Genomic DNA, 19,750 nt, shown 5'->3' with positions numbered 1-19,750 from the left:
TAAATAGGCAACTCTGGGACACCGGAGTCGAGGGCGTTTGAAATCGGAGCTCCCCGACAGCCAGGGAGCTGCCACAGGTCACCTGCCTCGCTCCATGGGGACCGGCCCAGGTCTGGCAAGAAATCGTCCACGGACGAATTGTAGTACAAATTCCTTTCTTTGTTGATTGGCCTCTTTCACTAGACCATGGCCTATAAAAAAATTGTGTAAAAACAATTCTTAAATATTATTTGAAAGGGCAAATGGCCACGCTGAAAGGTTTGACAGTTTGACATATAGCGCCTGGTTTTGCTCGCTGGGGAATGGGCGTGCGGAGCCCGGGCTCTTCTCCTGCTCCTTACAGGCTCCAGGTTTTTTTTTAAATAGCATCTAGTTGCTGTGCAGAGTCGCTGCGCTCCCAGCAATTTGACAGGCAATGAGTCTGCTTCAGTGATCTTAAATCCTTTTAGACTAATTTGCGAGCGAGCAGAAAAACAGCTAGCACCTTCGGATCCAGCGCTCAAAACCAGAGAATCAGGTATTGCCAATTAAAGTGCCATTTCCAACCATCATATCAAGACAGATTACTTGCAGTTCCTCTGATAATGTCACGCCGTGCCTAAAGAGAAAGCGAGATGGAGTTTCTCCACAGACAAAGGATCTGTGTAGACCAAACTCATTGGCGACCAAGGCAGAGGGAGCATGATGCAGATCGTGTGTACAGCCATGCATATGTGCAGCGTAAACGCGAGCGGTGTGCCTGCTCTGCCCCCCAAATAGCCACGGGCCATTTTGAAGAGCCTGTGGCCCCTCAGTCACTGGCCTACTAGTTAATTGCCACACGGACTTCGTGACACATGGGCAGATAATATGACATTTTCGGTTTCTGTCACTAGCAAACGCCATGGCGTTGCTTGCACTAGTTGCTAAGAAGCTGTCAGAAACCATTAGCAGCTGGCTAAAGTTGCCCTATGGCATTTCCTCATGGCATCAGCAAAACAAGCATAAATCACCCAGCGGAGCCTCCCGCTATACTAATGAGGCTGTAAGCTTGTTTATGGACTAGCATCATTTCTATGATTATTTCCACCTTTTCAGTTCGCCTTCATTTGGCGGCAGGAGAAGTCAACTTCAGGAATGGAGTTGCCGCTGACATTTTACAAATGCAGTTCATAGCTGCTACCGTGTGGCTGGTCAGTGGTGCTTCAAGTTTGTTTAGTGATCTTTGAAAAGAGGAAAAAAAAAAAGGGTGTGTGTGTGTGGAATCTCTGGAGACCTCACAGAGGTGAGTGTATCGAGTTGCAAAGTAGATGGAAATACTAAAATCCACAATTGACCATTTAGACTTCTCTCTGTGGTTTCAGTCTTTACAGGATCAATTTTCCATTTAAAAAAAGTGGAAGAGGTTAAACAATTTATAAAAGTCTACCGAAGCATTTACTCTTAGGATAGCCGAGTCCTTTCTTATCCTCTCCCTGCCTTTCACTTTCTCTAACTTGTGTCGGACGGGGCCAGGGTTTATTGTTTTAGGCTTTTCTGAACATGCACCAGTATTTACACTGGATTGAAAGCATTTGCTTCCAATGAAAATCTTGTCTTAGATTACAGCCCAGCAGTGTAATTTCCCTCCCAGATGGGAGTAAAGTAGCAGTATTTGCCTAAAAACAGTAGGAAGAACAAACTGTGCATTAAGCCAAGGCTGTTTTTGGCTTGAGCTAATGATGTAACAGAAACCTTTTATTTGGGATAGGTCACCGCCAGGGATTGAAGGAGGTGATCTGGCTTGCACTTGAAAGGTTTCTCCATTGTATCTACATAAGTCTTCACTTAAAAAATCCTGTTCCTAATGCTTCTGCTTTCATACAGCAGAAATAAACAGGAAAGGTTCTGGGGAGTGTTATAGGTGGAATGCAGAAAGCTTTTCCTCCCCTAATGGAGGATATAATTCAGGTGCCCCGGAGGCATGCTTTCAGGAATTCTCTTGCCCGAGGTAATGGGAAGCTAAGGCTGCTTGAAGGCCTTGATTATCTATTGATGCACAAAGCTGGAAAAAAAGTCAGCTCCCTTGGATTATAGTAGATATTTCCATAAATTATCAATGAGTCCTCCTCCCGTCAGGCACGAGGCGATGCCTGCTAAATTAATCTGAAGGGGGGTTGAAATGAGGAGAGAGTGTATTTTTAAAAAAATGGGGTAGGGGGGAGAGGGTGGGTGGACTATTGCAGGGAGGTGGTGAAAGGCAGTGTCATTAGGTTAGAAGTTTTTCATTTTTAATCAATGAATGCGTAATACTTTTCCTTGTTTGCCTCTTGCAGACAGAAAGTGGATTAGCCCGTGGAATTTTAAATGCTGTTGTTTCCTTTGCTCATGTTTCTTTTATGAATTATTATTTTATATGGTGAATTGCTTCTCTCTATAAAAGCCTTTTTTTTACATACTGGGCTTTCAAAGAATTTGTCAGATATCTTATTTCTTCATAAAAATCTTGTTTGTTTCTATAACTACCCAAGGTTACCATTTCATTAAAGACATAAGCCAAGTCATAAGGACAATTATAAATTTGCCACGGTCAGTAAGGTACTAAAAATATAACACTAATAATAACCTTTTTTTTTTTGGTGCTGAAAGCTGTTTAACAAATAATAATTTTGACAGTTTGCATCCTTTTTTGAAAAAAAAAAAACTTTTTTAAAATTTTTATTCCTAACAGAGATAGTTTTGATTTAGCCCAATTCAGATGACTTTCTTGATCATTCTTGCCCAGGGGTGTAAAAAACACTTGCCTAATAACATCACAACTCCATGTTGCTACAAATACAGTGTCCTTGGAAGCCAGGATATACCGTTCAATCTACATGGAGAGAATGCAAAGACTGATTTGCTCTGTGGACTTGTTTATAAACTGCTTTCAGGGTTTGAAGCAAAAATTGCATGCAAACTGGCCAGGCACTGCAACTTTTGTTTTCCTTTGACCACCAGCCCATCAGTCCAGACCCAAGCTGGCTGCTATGCAGTTATGTCCTCCCGTAGATATATTGCTAATGTGATGAGAACTGTCTGAGACCTTCTCTGCATTAAGAAAATTCATTCTGGATCAGTTGTTGTTTAATGGGAGAAGACACCTATTACAGATGTGGCACACTGACACAAAGCAGGGTGTTAATTCCTATGGTGTATGTCAAATTGGTAACTACTTATTCCACTATGAATTTCTTTTGGCTGGGGCTGAGAAGAGGGGAGGCCAGTTAGCTACCCACCTCCCATCAAAAAGTCAGGGAAAGTTAAACGTCTATAAAAGACTTAACATAAGCAGTGCCCCAGTCCTCTGTTTTTTTCTGAATTTGGGGAGAGTATATGATACTGCAGGAGAGCTGCATTCACCCTGCTTTTCGCATCCTGGAGTGGGATGGGGCACCCAGCTTCACACAAGTCATGTGGATGGGACACCATTGATATTTTCCTAATTGCCATCTCAGCCAAAGTAGCTGATTGGGATGAATTTTTGGGAAGTGACTTAGTGTGAAGAAAAGCCACTGTTTCCACCTTTGCAAGCTGGATGCGTGCAAAAAAAACCTTTTTTTTTTTTTTTAAGCACTTTTTATTTTGGGTTACAGTGGCAGAAATGGCCACACTGTCCTTCAGGATAAACCAGAATGGGGCCGACACAGCCCTGAGACCCTCCCTCTCCTCATGTCTCTTCCCCCCATCCCTTCAACCCCGGTGAATTACGGTGTTAAAGAATTTATACCTCATTTAAATATTCATGCAGTTTATACCCAAAGCCAGGCTTCGGCTGAAGTATATAAAGGTAGCATAAGTCAAAATTTGATTCACTATATTTACAGGTGACGGCTTGGACAACAGTGTAGCTTCCCCCAGCACAGGTGATGATGATGATCCAGATAAGGACAAAAAGCGACATAAAAAGCGTGGCATCTTTCCCAAAGTAGCCACAAATATCATGAGGGCATGGCTGTTCCAGCATCTAACAGTAAGTGAACTCTAGATCACATATGCAAAATAAAACATGGAAAATGTCATAGTTGTAGTAGTCGTAGAAGGCAAAAAATACGTATGATGTTGCTGACAGGCAGCTCAGGGAACTTTTCCGAGCAGAGTTGTTGTTGTTGTTGCCTCATTTGCTAGATGCCAGGGGAAGAGCACGGAGCGTATGTTTTTATGGTTTTGGGGTTTTTTTGTGTGTGTTGTTTGTAGATTTTGTTTTTTGGTTCAAGTCACAGTTGTTAACGGGATGTCACCACAAAATGTGACTAAGCTTACACTAATAACCTCGGAGACCTGTCCTGCCCTGCTGCTCGCACAGCTGCAGCTCCCCTTAGCTGACATGGGAATTGCTGCTTCAGAGCAGAGAGCAGCGTTCGGTCCCTGGTTCTGTGCTCTGGAGAACTGCGGAAGGTAATTGGGGAGATTAAAAACAAAGCAAAAAGCAAACAAAGACCTTATTCAGATGTTTGTCAGAGATCACCAGAAGCTTCATGATGAAAGGTCTGAATGTATCTGGTTTAATAGCAAAGTATGATTTTTTTCTTTGAGACATTCTCATTCCCAGAGTGTAAGTTACCCCTGTATTTAACATTATAAAGCGGGGGGGGCGGGGGGGTACACAGCTATTTCTGTTGTCACAGCTACCTGTATTTTTTTTATTCCTGGGATTAGAAATCAAAGCTCTGGACAGGTGTGTTGGGTTAAGCTGGATGCTGGAGCTTCTTTCAAGGCTTTATATTGTGTACCACACCTTCTAACGTTAGCATTTAGAAAAGTGTTTCTAATGCCATTCTCCTTTGTCATCAAATTGTGGTGATCTGTCACTGTGTTTCATCCACTGAGGGGATGTGGGCCTTTGGCCCCAGGTTTTCTGTCTGAGCTTTTCTGTGACAGGAGGATAAGGGCTGGGCAAGGGATCCCGGGGGTCTGCAGGTGGTAGTGAAGAAACAGCTCTTGCCTCTAATCCCAGCAGTTGACACTCTCCCCTGCCTGTAGTTAGGGTCAGGATGAAACCAGAAGCCGGCCAGCTTGCCCAGCCTCAGTGGGAGACCTGCCAAGGGTATACTCGTAAACCAGAGGAAGCGCTCACGCACATCGCCCCTCCATCCCCTGCTGAGCCAAGAAACCAGATATCTGCCATGACTCTTGTCAGCATGGGGATCAAGCGGGGAGTCCTGCCCTGTGCGGTCCTGGGTTGCTATGAATGAATCTTCCTGCTGGAGCACTCCTCCTCCGAGGCCGGAGAGGGCCTCAGATATCTCCCAGTTAATCTCTCTCTCTGGCAGACTCCACATCAGCTGTGCCTCAGCTTTGCCAGCTCCTTAGCCCTGTCCCTGGTGCGTTCAGTGCATCGCTCCCGAAGGCTGAGGTCCCTTTTGGTTTTGGTGGCTCCCTGATTCTAGGTCCTCTCCCAAGAAGAGCTGACAGCCTGGTGTGTCTCTGCAGGTAGATGTGAGGTTAAAGACATCTGCCTCCAAAACAGTCCAGCGATGCTGTGCCAGCAGTGATGCTCACATCTTCCTCATGCAGCTGGTTTAGGTTCTGCTTTAAGGAGATGCCCTGGAAGCTGTGCAGGCAGCACAAGGCACACCAGGGGACACTGAGCAACTGCATGTCAGCCCCCATAGTTCCCAGCTGAAGAATTACAAATTAAGTAGTATATGTTACTATTACTAATACTATTAGTACTTTTTCCTGGAAGTGGCCTGTTGCTGTGTTTGTGCTAGCATCACCCAGGGCCAGGGCACAGGAGTGTGATGGTCTATCCTGTTAAACTGCTTGAGTAGTCTCCAGCATGCTCTTACCCTGGGCCAGCTACCACCCTCCAAACCCATTCCTGAGAGCACAGCAGAAGATAGCAGGGGTGACTCCCAAAAGACCTCATAGCAGGAGCCAACCTGTGTTGAGCATTTAGCTATGTGGGCTTGACCTGACCCCACAGCTGACTTCATGCTCAGTCTCAGGACCAGAGAATGGACCCATTCACTGTTTCGTCCAGATCAGGTGCAGGGTGCCAGTGGCTTTTCACTCTCCTGCTGTGCAGTAATGGTGTGCAAAAGAAGAAATGAGAATGCCTGTGGATCTTGCTGCAGAGCTGCCCCTGGGAGACACCATCTGAGTGTCTGCATGTAAGGTGGTCTCCTCTCCTGGAAGACTCAAAATACAGGAACCCCCCAGGACCCATGCAATGAAGCTGCTGCATTTTCTACCTTACAGCATGGAGCTAAAGCTTGCTTTAAAAATCCACCATCCCCTGTGCAGATCCAGCCCAGCGAGATGAAGCATGGAGATTTATTGCAGGGCAGGTTTCTCTTCTTCTGGCAGCATCAGGGTAGCTCCAGGCTTGTCTGACCAGTTCAGTAAAGCAGAATTGGTTTACCCAGTCCAACCTTCTCCAGCTAGGACCTTGAGGCAGATCTTTCTAATTGACTCTAGGTGGGTTTGTGGACAGTTCCCCCAAATCAAAACATGGCCGGACAACATTGTAGGCTCTTCCAAGCATGTGTTTCAGCTGGGAGTGCTCTCACTGGAGTGAGGTGGCACCAGAGAACTTGTGCATCCAGAAGAGCAGTGGGTCTTGTGTGTGGAGGAAGATGTCCTCCAGGCAAGCACATTGATAACCTGGGCAAGAGTCAAAGCTACAGTTTGAGCTAGAGGAATATAACATGTTGACAAGCTGCTTGGGGTGCTGTCCTCTCTGCAAAAAAAACCCCAGGCCCAAATCATGGCTGCAATCAGATCTGAGGGGTGGTGAGAGACTGAAGGAATTAAGACTCAAGTTCATTTTGAGGGTGTCTGGGCCTCATGACTGCTCTTGTAACCCTACACATGGGAGTGACAGCGTCCCCAGCTGGGCTTCTCACTGCGGAAGGGAGGTCATCCTGAGGAGTGGTCAGCTGAGGAAACTAGAGATCCCACATCATTCATTTATTTATTATTAGTGAATTTGGTCTTCCGTAGGGTGGACACAAGGTCCTCCCTAAAGCAGGAGGTGAGGAGAGATGGGGAGATGGTTCTCTTCAGGCAGGGGACGTGTCAGGGCAGGCGATACCTCCTTTTTTGCCCCCCCCAGTGTTTAACCGGCCTTCATGTTTCCCCCTGGAAAATGGCAGGAAGAAATGAGCAGTGGTTAAGCGTGAAATCCAGCATCCCCTTGACTGCTGGTGCTTCCTAATTGAGGTGTTAGTTGGGAGCCCTCCTTTTCAAAGGCAAATTTTTATTTCTTCACAGTTGTAATATTAAGACACATCAGTGGCATGGAATTAAACAAAATAGACAGTAATTGCTGTGTCTGTCATACTAATGATTAATGGTTGGAAAGACTTAAGATAAATGTTGGACTAATACAATCTTTTAAAAGTATATAGGTTGGTTTAATTCCTTCTATGCAGTTACTCCATCTCCAAAGGTACTAAGTCTGCCTCTGTGTACTGACTTTATTTCCTAAGGTTTGTCCCTTAGTTCTTGTCTCCCACTTAGGAGGAAATTCTTTTTTCCTTTATCGAAGTAAAAAAAAATCAAATGCAAGGCCATAGCCTCTCCAGTTGTTGAAGTGTTTGGGCAATAGTTCTCACTCAGTGTCAGGCAGTAGCCCCCCCATTATTTTGACTGATGTGCAGAACTGAGTTGACATATGCCCAAAGGGCAGGCAAGTGCTGTTCTCTGCAGATGCAGGCAGTATGCTGTGAAACACTTCAGGGGATAAATTCATCCAAATTGCCTATTTTTTACTTCCCCTTGGAATAATAATAACAAAAAAAATCAGCTAAAACAATAGTAAAAGTGGTGACCAGACTTACACTTAGGATTTTGCAGGTTTTATTTTTAACTATTTGCCATTCTGACTTAATTTTGATTAAATATCTAGATTGGAAGAGCTGCCCACATTGCCCATTAGTTAGGCAAAATGTAGCTGTGGAGCTTGTTGAAATTTTTGATGGTAGATTGTGACACCAGCCTGTAAATTTTGAGGTTTGTGAAATCTATTTTTAGGATTTTGCTCTAAATTTGAGATGGAAGGAACGGCCTGTTACTATTTGGGTTTAAAAAAAAAGAAAAAAGCTACTGATAATTTGGTGAAGAGGTGAGGACATCCCCAAACTGTAAAAGCTGAGTGAAAAATGAGGGGAGGCTTGTGGGGTGGCATCAAATGCCATGGCAGGATCTTGAGGAGGGACTGGGGCAAACCAGTCCTGTACTGGAGCTGGGTTCCGGAAAGTTACCCTAAGGATAACTTCAAGGTGTGCTACAGCCTGGCAACATTTTACACGCCCTCCTTTTTTTTTTTAATGTTTATTATTATTATTACTATTACTATTATTATTATTATTATTATTATTATTATTATTATTATTTCTTGGATCACTTAACATTCAGGGATCATATCTCGCCACCATTTTTCAAGCAGATCTCCTCACTGTAATGGATAGCCCTCAGCAGGGATTGCAAAATAAGGGAAAAGCTTGGAGGAGGGGAAGGGGAAGAAAAAATAATCTTGCCTACAACCAGATCTGTGTAAATTTAATTGTGGCAACAGGATTAGTTTCTGCTTTGACCCATACTATGCTTTTGTCCCAACAATGGTACCTTTCTGTTCAAAACCAGAAGAAAGTTTGGGGGTGTCTTTTCAAGTGTTTTGTTCATTCATTGTGAATTCTCTGCATCCTTTAAATCCAGCTTAATTTAAAATGTTGGGATTCAAACCTCATTTTGGGGATTATATGATGTAATTAGTTTGTTATATGATGAGTATTTGATGCTCTTCATGTTCATCATCTAATCAGGCAAAAAAAGCCATAAAATTATAATCCCAAAAGATGTTTAATAACAATTTAAACTCTTGAAGGCTTTATTTAAGCACATTAGGGGATTATAAACTGCTTTTTTTTAATGATGCCAAGAGGTCGATTCAAGGACTTCAAACACCTTTTAAAAAACAAATTGCCATGATTTAAAAAAATGAATGGGCCAAGGATTTCTTTCATGTAAATCCCATAATTTAATCATTATTTTTAACTGCTTTTAAAACAATTTCCTGAAGAGGCTAAACCTTACTGAAATGGGAGACTGAGCACAAAGTAAAAGACATAGCTGAAAGATGTTGACTTTACAGTAGAATGAAAGGAGTTTTTTTATTATGTATCTGGATTTTGAATCTTTATTGATTGCTTGATGCCATGCTATTAAACAAGAAAACTTAAAATAAGCAATATGCAGTCTATTTAGCAAAGCTGTTATTTGTATAAAAGAATTTATTGGAAGCAGGTATTGGAAGGAGGCACTTTATATCCAAATCTAGCGGAGAAAAATAGTCCCCATTGCTTCAAGAATGTTATTCTGAGAGAAAAATACTATTACACTGCCTAATTCTGTAAGTTTTGTTTATGTATGAATATTTTACAGGCTAGGGACTTTTTAAGCAAGTGGATTTCATGTCTTCTCTTGTCCCTCCGTGCTTATGAGATTTTTGCCTTTGGAGGAGTGTGGGGTTAATATGTCTCTGTGCCCCTACTCCCATGTGGGATGCTGGTCTGGTTTTGGAAAGGAGTATAGCAAGAGGGCAGATGGGTACAAAACTAGGCTGCTGAAAATATAAAAAGGAGAAATAATTGGCTAAAACCAGTGAGGATTTTCTTTGCTTTCCTCTTGAGAGGGTTTGGAAGCATTAAAACAAAACACAGACACCCTGCCCCCCGAAAGTACAACTTACAATGAGTCTCCATCCTGCATCAACTGATACTTGCTCTGCAAAATGCCAGAGGGCTCCTGGAGCTCATCTGTGTAACAGGGGTCATATTTCCATATATCGGACTCAGAACTGGGGGAGGTTTTCCCCCCCTTTATCCCAAATACATAAGTCTCGTCTTTCAGTTGATTTTATTGTGGGCGAAGCTGTAAAAATCTTTCTTCCACATCTGCAAGACTTCTTAGTGCCAGCTGTCCCAAATTCCTGGGAAAAGCCAGGCGTTTTTAGCTTGCCTTCGGTCACTCGTGCCCCACCATCCCCTCAGCTGGGAAGGTAGGAGCCAGGGCTCCTCGTGCTCCTGGCAGTGAGAAGACCTGCCAGAGTGGCGAGCAAAAGCATCCATTGCAGGTTGGTGCAAGTAACCCACGATGAGGGTCCTCAGCTCCCTTCTGCTGGTGGAGGTGCTGTGGCAGTCATCTTCAATGGGAGAAAATTGGAAATGTTATTACAGGAGGAGATAATTATTCTGAGGCTCTGTCAGAATTGAATTGAGAGCTCCAGAAAGGAGGACAAACAGGATTTAGGTAACTTGGTTTGAATTAACTTCTTAACCCTTCAGCCCTCCCAGAATTTGATGGAGGACACTGACTGTCAAAACCTTCAGCTTTTTCTTTAATCTTCCTCAAATTTGTTGCTTTGACCTGCTGTCCAGCCTCCACGTGTTGGTCCATTTTCTAGCGTGGGTGAATTCTGCCATTTTTCAAGAAAACTCTCATTTTGGGGGGGGATACGCTTGACAATGCTGTTGTTGCTCCAGTTTCATGATTTCTTGGAAAGCGCATGTCTTGTGTACTGAGATCTCACTCTGTCCTGCAGATTGTTTAAGTTGCCAGTGCTGAGCTATGCTACAAACCTTTGGTTTTAGATCAGAAAGAAAAAATGTAGGGTGCTTTAGTCAGTTGGTTCAAGGAAACCAGATTCCTCACTTAGGCTCTTCTCACCTTCAGAAGTGTGGTGTAGTTACAACATCTGTTTTTTTCATATCTATGATTCAGTCTTGTTTCCGATGAAGACAACCATCATGTTGTCTTAAACTACATGGTATGAGACATCTCGTCCTGAGCTCTTTGCAGGGCTCAGGAACAGCAGTGGTCCAAGGAAGTGTTTTGGTTGAAATCAGAAGGTAGCCAACAGCCCGGGCTAGATTTCAGAGACAGAGTGTCTGTTCCCAAAGGGCTATCTTATTGTCTTCCCAATTATTTCCCCCAGTTTCCACCTTGGAGGCACTGTTGTACCAATGTGGAAGCCACCAGCACGTTAAAGAATTTGAATTATTTGAAAGCTGCTGAAACACATTAGTATTTACACACCAGAAGAATTTCACATCTGAGTAGAAGCAAGGGAATACTGAAAAGTTGAAACATGATAAACATTAATTCAGATGTTAAATTACACTTGCTCTGGTTGTACTAGAACTCCTTTTGTTTGCATAAATATTCTGGGAAATGAGTTTACCAGCAAGAATGTTTGCAGTAATAAGAATTTTTAAGTCAACAGTAGATGCTTTGCTTTCTTCTCCACCCTCTCCTTTCTTTTTATATTTGCAGCTGTGATATTTTGCATGTGCAACTTCATTTTTGAAATTAGCCTCTTCCAGTCAAGGCACAGAAAAGCGTTACGTGACGTACTGTCTTTCTGCAGTCAAAGCAAATGTACGAAATTAAAGTATCACATTTTGAAGAGGGAGAGGGGGGAGGGAAGAAGTCTGACCACCCATTTGTATATCTGGAAGCATCCACTGAAAAATTTTGGCAAATAATTTGCAATATGAAGTACACCAAAGGCAACAAGAGTATCTTGGCAAGCAGTGGGTGAGCAGGAAATGAGGATAAATTCATGGGCTCGGTTGTTCATTATTAGTTGTTTGTTTAGCTTGTCCTCTAACACAGTTGCTACAAAAGAGCCTACGTTGATTCTCAGATATGCTTATGTATATAAGTGCCAGTGTTAATTTTTTATTGGCAATCTTCTAACTCTTGAAGGAGTTTCGCAGCGGACCAGTGTAAGCTAGCGAGTGACTTAATCAGATCAGGTAAAGTGCCAAATATGAGGCACCAAATCAGTTGGGCACATATCTGATGAGATGTGTTAATCTGTGGTGTAAGATAAGCTGCCTTTGAAATAGGGTCGCATTTGGAAGTGTTACATCAAGTTGTGTGGGATGCATTCCCTTGCTCTGGCATAGAGTATCCTACATCTGTTTGCATGAACTTAGCCCTTGTCTGAATGAACCAAAACAGTGATATTGTAGTGAGTATTGTCTGTTTGTTGCTCCAGGACAGGCATGAGAAGTGAGTTGGTTTTCTACCCATTTTAAAAGTTTTGTCTCCTATTTCCTGCATTTACCTTCAGCTACACAGAATCTGCAGTTAGAGCTTATGTGTTTTTTCTCATTGCATATATTCAGTAAGGCCTAATTCCTAATATTAACTGGTTATGTTTACTGTCTGCCCATCAAAATTACCCACAGAAAATTTCTCTTGTGGAAGGGAATTTTTTGTTGTTGATGTAAAGTTAAAATTTTCCATAGATAATGCCATCTTTTCCCCCAAAATGCTCAGCTGAAAACCCAGTTTTCAATATATGAACAAATGTATTGATCAGACTCATCTTTGCACTTCCAGCTCCTCACCCTGTAAGCTACAGCAGTGCTAAATATATCTGTAGAGAGAAGGTAAGTAGGCAGAAAAGAGTTTAAGTTAATACGTAGTTACCTAATTTACCTCACCTTTTGCATCATTGCCTGACTTAGACCCATAGTATTTAGTAGAGTACTCGTTTCACTTCAGTGGTGGGCCATCATTTTAATTAGGCAAAGTCTAGGAGACTTACCACTGCATCTTCTGCATTATGAACCAGAAACTTCTGCCCAGAAAATACTTCTCAGACTTTAGGTATAGCATGAGTATTCCCTTCTTGGCTACTGGTTGACCTTTTCTAATCCAACCTGTACAGCGTAAAACATTTTTGTGCCACCAACGTATTCCCACTATGATGCTCTGTACCAGTGATGCAAATAGGGAGGTAGTCATGTTAGTGGCACTAAAGTGTCACTTGAGTCACACTGGTAAAACCCAAGTGTCTGCTCATGATATAAGTATGTTTTCCAAGGACTTTTCTGAACTTAGAGGGGAAATGGTGGGACTCTGCCTTAGGTGGCTTGCTCTCTTCATTACCTAAGTCAGCTTTGAAGTGAAACTCTTCTCCTTAGACAATCTGTATTCCTGTCAACCAGAGCTTTTGGGGTCCCTAGGTGGTATTTTTGGGAAATCAAATGCCATATTAGGTGAATCTGGCTAATTAATAGATTCGTTGGCAGAACTCTACTTATTTGCCAGGAACTTTGTGCTGGTCCAGGAGTTGCACTGTGCTTGCATGGGAATGGCAAAGAGGATAAACCCTTGATTTCATTGTTGAAACCCAAGCATGGGTCCATCAATGCAGCAGGTTGTAAACCCTGGAGAGTCATAAGCTACAGTTGGGGGCAGAATAATTTTGAAGCTGGTAATAACCTGAATCGTAGGATTCTTATGAATAAAATGCAATTTTAGTAATGTTTTCATAAACAGCAGGAATGGCGACATTTTAGTAAACAGTGGCATTAGTTGCATCAAAATTGCACCACATTGGCTTTTAAATTACTCCACCTGTCTGTATGAATAGGATTTTCAATGTTGAGGCACACAGACAGCTGCTGCTAATGTTTTATTTTTCTCCCTGTGCAGATAATGCTGGCAAATCCACAGCCATCAAGGCCTGGTTTCTGATGTAAAATGGTACCTGACCTACTGGCTCTGGTGCTACAAAAGAAATAGCTTTAATTACTAATGGCCGTGTTTTAGTTTTGTACTTGTTGATGTAAAAAATGTCATCTTAGAGCAGGGTAACCTCTGGTTCACTTCCACCGGTGATGGTACACTGGCTGCAATTATTTTCAAAATAATTTGTGTTCCTCGGTGGCAGCTTGCAATCCTGCCTTGTTAGCACTCAGATAATTAGCAGGGGACTAGCCCTCCAGGTCCCACTGCCCCCGAGTCCCACTGGCTCCCCTGCACCTCGGAGGGCTGTACCAGTGTGAAATAGATATTGCACTTACAAATCCCACTCAATTTATTTGTAGGACCATCCTTCCCTTGTATTAGGCAGGTGTAATACCCGGGAATTCACGGGGCAAATTCTGCCCTGGGTCGGTCCCCATTAAACCCTGGGAAGCCGGAGGGGTTACGTGAAGGCGACGCTGGGGCACGCTGGTGGTAGGTGCCTCGTCTTGCCAGTTACTAACTATTAACTAAAGGATGCCATCTTGGCTAATAAGGCTGATGCGCTGCCTCTTGCCGTTTCACCAGGTTGAGATTGGTCGGGATGATCTGGTTACCAGCCTCACGCCGGGCTTTAAAAGGGTTAAAGGCGATAATGGTGCCATTAAAAGTCCAGCTTGCCAATGAGCTATTTTGTGCGAATGGTATAAATATAAGATACACTTGTCTGGCTCATTTGCAAGCATTCTTTTTTACTTCTTTCACACAACTGGTGTTTTTGTGTTTAATTTAACAAGAAATGAGTAGTAAATGAAAGCTGCTGCCTGAAATCCCACTGTGAGCGTGTTTTGCACTTGGCTCCCCAGTGAAAAGGCAATTTGTGAAATTATGTGATAGAGTAATTAGATGAAGCCAGGGCTTCTGATTGTTGCCATGCTTATGTGGTAAAGGTTTGCTGGGGGAAAAAAAAAAACCAAAACAGGGATTATTACCCTGGCAAGTTGGCTCAAAGCTTCTTCATTTATTTGTAAACAGAATATTTAGTGACCGCATAGGAAGTAGCTGTAATCACCAGCTCATAAAGAAACCACAGCAGAGCTTTTGGATTTTTACAGAGTGCTCATGTAAAATTTAAGCTGGGAGGCAGAATCCCTGTTAATGTAATTAGGATCTAATTTACCACCCTTTGCACACAGATGTAATAATGTCTAGATATTTATTCTATCTTTAAGCACATTACATATACCTCAGTGCAGCAGTTACTGAACAGAAACAGGTGTGAGCACTTTCTGGATTCATTTTTACACTGTAAACACACAGCGATTTAAGGGGAAATATTTACCAAAAAAAATGAGGGGAAAGAATGTCTGCAAATGAGGCAGTAATGGACAGTTGCCCTTTATGTACTGATGGATTTCTCAATGGTTAAGTAAATTAAAGCAAATGCTAGAAAAATCAATAGGCTTGCAGAGTCTTGGTTGTGCCTCATAGACTTCAGGACAGAATGACAGATGTGGTGCATATGACCCATTTAAGTATTAATGCTTGGGAAATTGCCTCTGCGTGCAAGGTTATAGGCCTAGAAATATTGTTATATTAAATTACAGACAATAATATTTTTAAGTATATATGGAATTTATACATTTCAGTTTAGTTCTTCTTCAGTGTTACATTTGTCCTGGAAGATTAGTTGCGTACTTGTTTCTCTGGAACGGTAAATCAGGTTTAAAAATGTTCAAGCAGTGAAATGTCTTTCCAGGGCTGCCGCAGACTGGCGAGCGTGTTGCACGCTTACTGGGGTACAGCAAACGTTTAAATAAGAGCATGTAACCAATGTGTTCAGTACCAAATGTAGCATATAAGTGAGTCTAAATTAAATATCATTAAAAGGCAGCTTTCTAAATGGTGAGAGGGCTTGCATGATACATGGAATCACTGTAAAATTGGGTTATTCTGTAGGACTAAACACAAAGTAAAATATGAAGTGCGTGGTCAAGATGAGCTAAGTAAGGTAACCACCAAGTCAAATCTTTCTCACCATCTTCTGCACACGCCATGATTGGAAGGGGCAAATTTGCATGGGCAGGATGAGTAAAAACTGACCCCACACAGAAATTCTCCCAAAATAGAGACATTATGATTAATCCAACCAGGCAGACAACCTCTAGATGAGATAGTGTTTGCCATCTCTGATTTCTGTCATTTCTTGCCATACGTCCACCAAGGCAGCAGGGAGGTAGACCAAGTTACTTGTCTCTTCATGGCATCTCTGGCAGGAGGACTGTGAAAATATCTGGGACCCCTGATTTCAGTGTAGGTGTAAAGGCAGAGTAGCGTATTTGCTGTGTTTGCTGTCAGTGACAGCCTGGTGTACCTTGCCAGTTATCCTGATTTCACCCCAAACACCTGTTTCTGCAAAATGCGGATGCATTTTATATACGGCTACCATGTTTAATATTAAAAGGGAGCTTTAGACTTTCACAGTAAAGTTCCTATTCCTTGCTGAAGCCCTTGCATGGAAAGTGTCATCGTATTCCTTTCAAACATTAATTCTCCTGTTTTACTGCCATTTGTGGAACAGATATTTTTTCCATTCCTTTTTTTGTTTGTTTCTTGATTATCTCTGTTATTTGAAGTTAGGGTACTGCTGTCCCTTTTCTGGCTCACCCCTTCCTCGCTTTTCCTTTTCCCTAAAGCACAAAAACTCACTTGGAAATAAAACAAAGCATCTCCACCGGGTGTAAGGGCTGCACACTGCTACTGGGAGTGCCGGCGAAACAATGACATTGCAGAAGGGCAGATTATTACTTTTGGGCCCGTTGAGGACGTATTTGTGTATTGAGGCTGGATGAGAGCGACTGGTGCTGAAGGCTGTCAGGCCAGGGCTGAGTGATGACAGACCCTTGTCATTTGCCCTCATCCAGCCTCATTGCTATGGTGACAATATGCAGTGATGAAAGTTGCTGCTGAGGATCGGACAGCATCCACCATGGTTGCTGTAGCCACCAGCATCTTTGCGACAGCGTGTTCGAGCTGCTTATGGCCCTCGGTGTCAGAGCAGCACCAAATCTCTAATGACAGAAACTTCGCACAGGTTTTCGGGTATGCGGGGAAATCGCTCCCGGCGCCATCGCCAGCCTCGGCAACTTCTTGCATTGGTGACAAAAATTGTCTTTACCTGTTTTAGTCATTTTTATCTGCCTTGGGGTGGATTGCCTTGATTTATTTTGTGTGACATACAGGCTAGGTAAGCTGGCGCTTACCTGCACAGCAGCATGGGATGGCCGTGGTCCTCGTCCCGCTGCACGTAAAGCAAACATATTAATCAGCATATAGGTGATGATCGCTTTCATTAAATATACGTGCGAGGGGCCCCAGTGAACAGGCTCTTTTGTTCCCGGCCAAACCAGAAGGGATCAAAGGTCAGTGGGAACCCAGAAGCCATCAGTCAGGGTGGGTTTTGTGGGATCCTGGGGTTGTCAGCTCCGTAGTGACTCCTGGCAACCTGGGCTGCAGCCTGCGTGCCTTCCCCACCGCCTGGCGCAGAAGTGGAGCGTCTGGTCTCCCAGTCGCCGTAAAAAGATGCTGACATAAAGTCAGCATTTGAAATACAGCGCAGATATCACCGTGCACCTCTTTGTTATCAAAGTCATTTGAGAGTGAAAAGAAAAGATACCTTGGCATTGTAGCGATCGTTTTGCAGCATTCATCTTTAGGATGCATTTTAAGGCTGCAAATTCATTTTTGGATTAGGGGCAAATGGCAACTCAGAAAGAAGCAGGAACATGCTGCTGAAACATGCTTCTACACTTTTGAATAAGAAAGTTCACTTTTAAAAAAACTTCTGGTATGGCATTTATTTCCTTTGAGCAGATCAATATATTCCCCCCGCTCTCCCGTGATGTTAAAGTATATTTGGCAGTAATCAGTTTATCCTTATTAGAAGCCATGGTAAAAGGCATAGTTGCTGAGTCAATTCACTCCGTTTACTTCCCCTGTTGAGCCTTAATGTGTCCCAGTCCCCACACCTTACAGTGAAAACATCATCAATTGTAGGGCTGACAGAAGCCAGGGACTCGGTGTAAGTTGCTCCTTGGGGTTATTCATCTTGCACCAAAAAAACTGGCACTCAGCAACATTCATCACATCCCCCTGTCTAAAATGACTGAGTAAACAGTGGGGTGAATTGTCAGAGGGGAAAAAAAAGGGGGGGAAAACCAAGTTTGAATACAACAGAGGCAACTTTGGACTCATACAGCAGGAGAAATAGAGCCATCAGCTGACATGCAAGCTTCCCACCGTAGTTTAATATTGCCGCTGAAGCTGGAGGGATGCTCAGTTATCCTTCAGCCAGAGGCCTTTTGGTGCTACTTCTCATGGCCTGACCTGCAAGAACTTTTCTATTTTGGCACCTGTACTGGCAAAACGGCTTCAGCGCTGGAAGAGCAACTTCAGCGCTGTTGTGTGGAGGTGTGCTGGGCGCCCGACCCCCTGTCAGCTCTTTAGGGCGAAATACATTTAAAATGCTACTCAGTTTGCTCCACTTTGATCCCATGATATGTATACTTGTTCCAAACACCCTGAATCCCCTCTGGTGGGAAATATTTCAAAGCAGGATCTTCATTCTTAAAAGAGGTATGGCAAAAACTTTTTCTCCAAAACCTCCACAAATACAAAAGCGCAGAGTAAAGTGTGCTTTGTTACTGTCACCTCCCCTCCCAACAAAACAAAGCAAAAAAGCCCAGCCAGCTGAGAGAATCCAAAAATCAAAACCTCAAACTTTGGGATTATTTACATTTTGAAAGTTATCTTGGAAAAAAAAAAAAGAAAAGGCTGCACTTCCCTTTGCCCCCAAATATAATGCAGTCGTGATAAGGCAGGAGAAATTTCCTTAGCTGTACACCTGGCTTGTTTTTACGCCCGGTGCGGTGGTTAGATGGTTGTCTAAATAAACAGAGATTACGTGGAGGGCTTTATCTCAAAGCTGGCACTGGTTATCACACCGCTTCCTCCCACTCCCTCCCTTCGATTGTGAGTTGTATAAGAAGACTTAGCAAGCATAACTTAGAGCCGATAACCTTTCAATGTTAGTTCAAGGAAGCTGTGCCATAGTAACAAACAAACAAAAAAATCATGCAGACTCTATCGCAGCCTGTTCGAATGAATGGTAATTTGACCATAATGCATATTTAAAAGAAGTAGTACTTGGTAAGCTTTTTGCTTTAAGAGTCCTATTTGAATTTTGCCTGATTGATAATTTTAATATTTGAACAGTAATAAAAGATGCCAGGAATGAACTTGCATTTGTTTTTCAAATCATCTCTCTATTGGGGGTCTTATTTTAAACTTGCTTTAACAAAGGGAAGCTGTAACGTTTCATCTGGACAAATTGCTCCAGCCCTGCAGTTAGGGGTTGAATTGATCTTGATGCAGCCCCAGAAGAAGCCACTGTTGACATTTGCGTTTGATGGTAAATGATAGATACATATATATACCTGAGCACGGGACACGAGCTGCCAGGTAACGGGCAGCTTATGGTCCTCCGTAAAAGCAAACAAGCAAACTCCTTGTGGTTCTGCATGGGCGTGAAATCAAAATGCGTCTTTTCTGAGCGTATCTCAGCGTGCTGATGGGTGACATACAACATGCAAAGAGGAGGAGAAAGGTCTTTGGGCTCCTTGCAACATGCCTTCCAAAAAAAAAAACCCCACAACCAGGGATAGGAAGGAGGGGGAAGGCGTCCATGCGCTACCGCGAGGCAATGTCATCACGATGTTGGGAAGCCAACTCACAGCGAGTGGGTGAGTGTGGGCATCTCTGCCCTTGTCGTTTGGATTACCGCAGTGCCACGCGCCCAGTTACACAATGCGTAAAGGCGAGGGTTATTTCTAGGACAGATAATTGAACATTAATACTCGTTGACATTGTCGTAGAAATGATATGTCAAGCTGACAGGGCCTATGTGCTTACATCTGCTGATCGGCTGCAGATGAAGGGGATGTTTGGCAGATCAGACCCGGGGCCTCGCCGCCGCCGAGCCAGGGATGATACAGCCATTAATCATGAGCTGCCATCTTCGCTACCTTCCCTAAAACAGTGGTCAGGTCCCTGCTTTTGGGGGTGGAGGGAGTAGTTTGCAAAATGACATCAACCTCCATACGTGCACACACACCTCTGCGTGCATGAAGATATATATTCATGTATGAAATGTATTAAACAAAAGCATCCTTAATGCTGTGTACGCATGAGTGCCGCCGTTGTC

At 43.1% G+C, this 19,750-nt stretch overlaps 1 protein-coding gene across 4 annotated transcripts in view; it reads left to right on the top strand.

Moving 5' to 3' along the window:
• MEIS1 (Meis homeobox 1) overlaps nt 1–19,750 on the top strand; it is a 111,238-nt gene that overhangs the window by 54,879 nt on the left and 36,609 nt on the right. For all 4 annotated transcript variants that reach the window (XM_075035541.1, XM_075035542.1, XM_075035543.1 and 1 more), the window contains exon 8: nt 3,825–3,970. In XM_075035541.1, coding sequence (XP_074891642.1) covers nt 3,825–3,970 — 146 coding nt within the window. The remainder of the gene's footprint in view (nt 1–3,824; nt 3,971–19,750) is intronic.

The sequence above is a fragment of the Buteo buteo genome, chromosome 9 (assembly GCF_964188355.1).
Source record: "Buteo buteo chromosome 9, bButBut1.hap1.1, whole genome shotgun sequence".
Lineage (NCBI taxonomy): Eukaryota > Metazoa > Chordata > Aves > Accipitriformes > Accipitridae > Buteo > Buteo buteo.
Note: the sequence above shows the minus strand (reverse complement) of the source record. Positions and strands in the feature narration are given on the sequence as shown.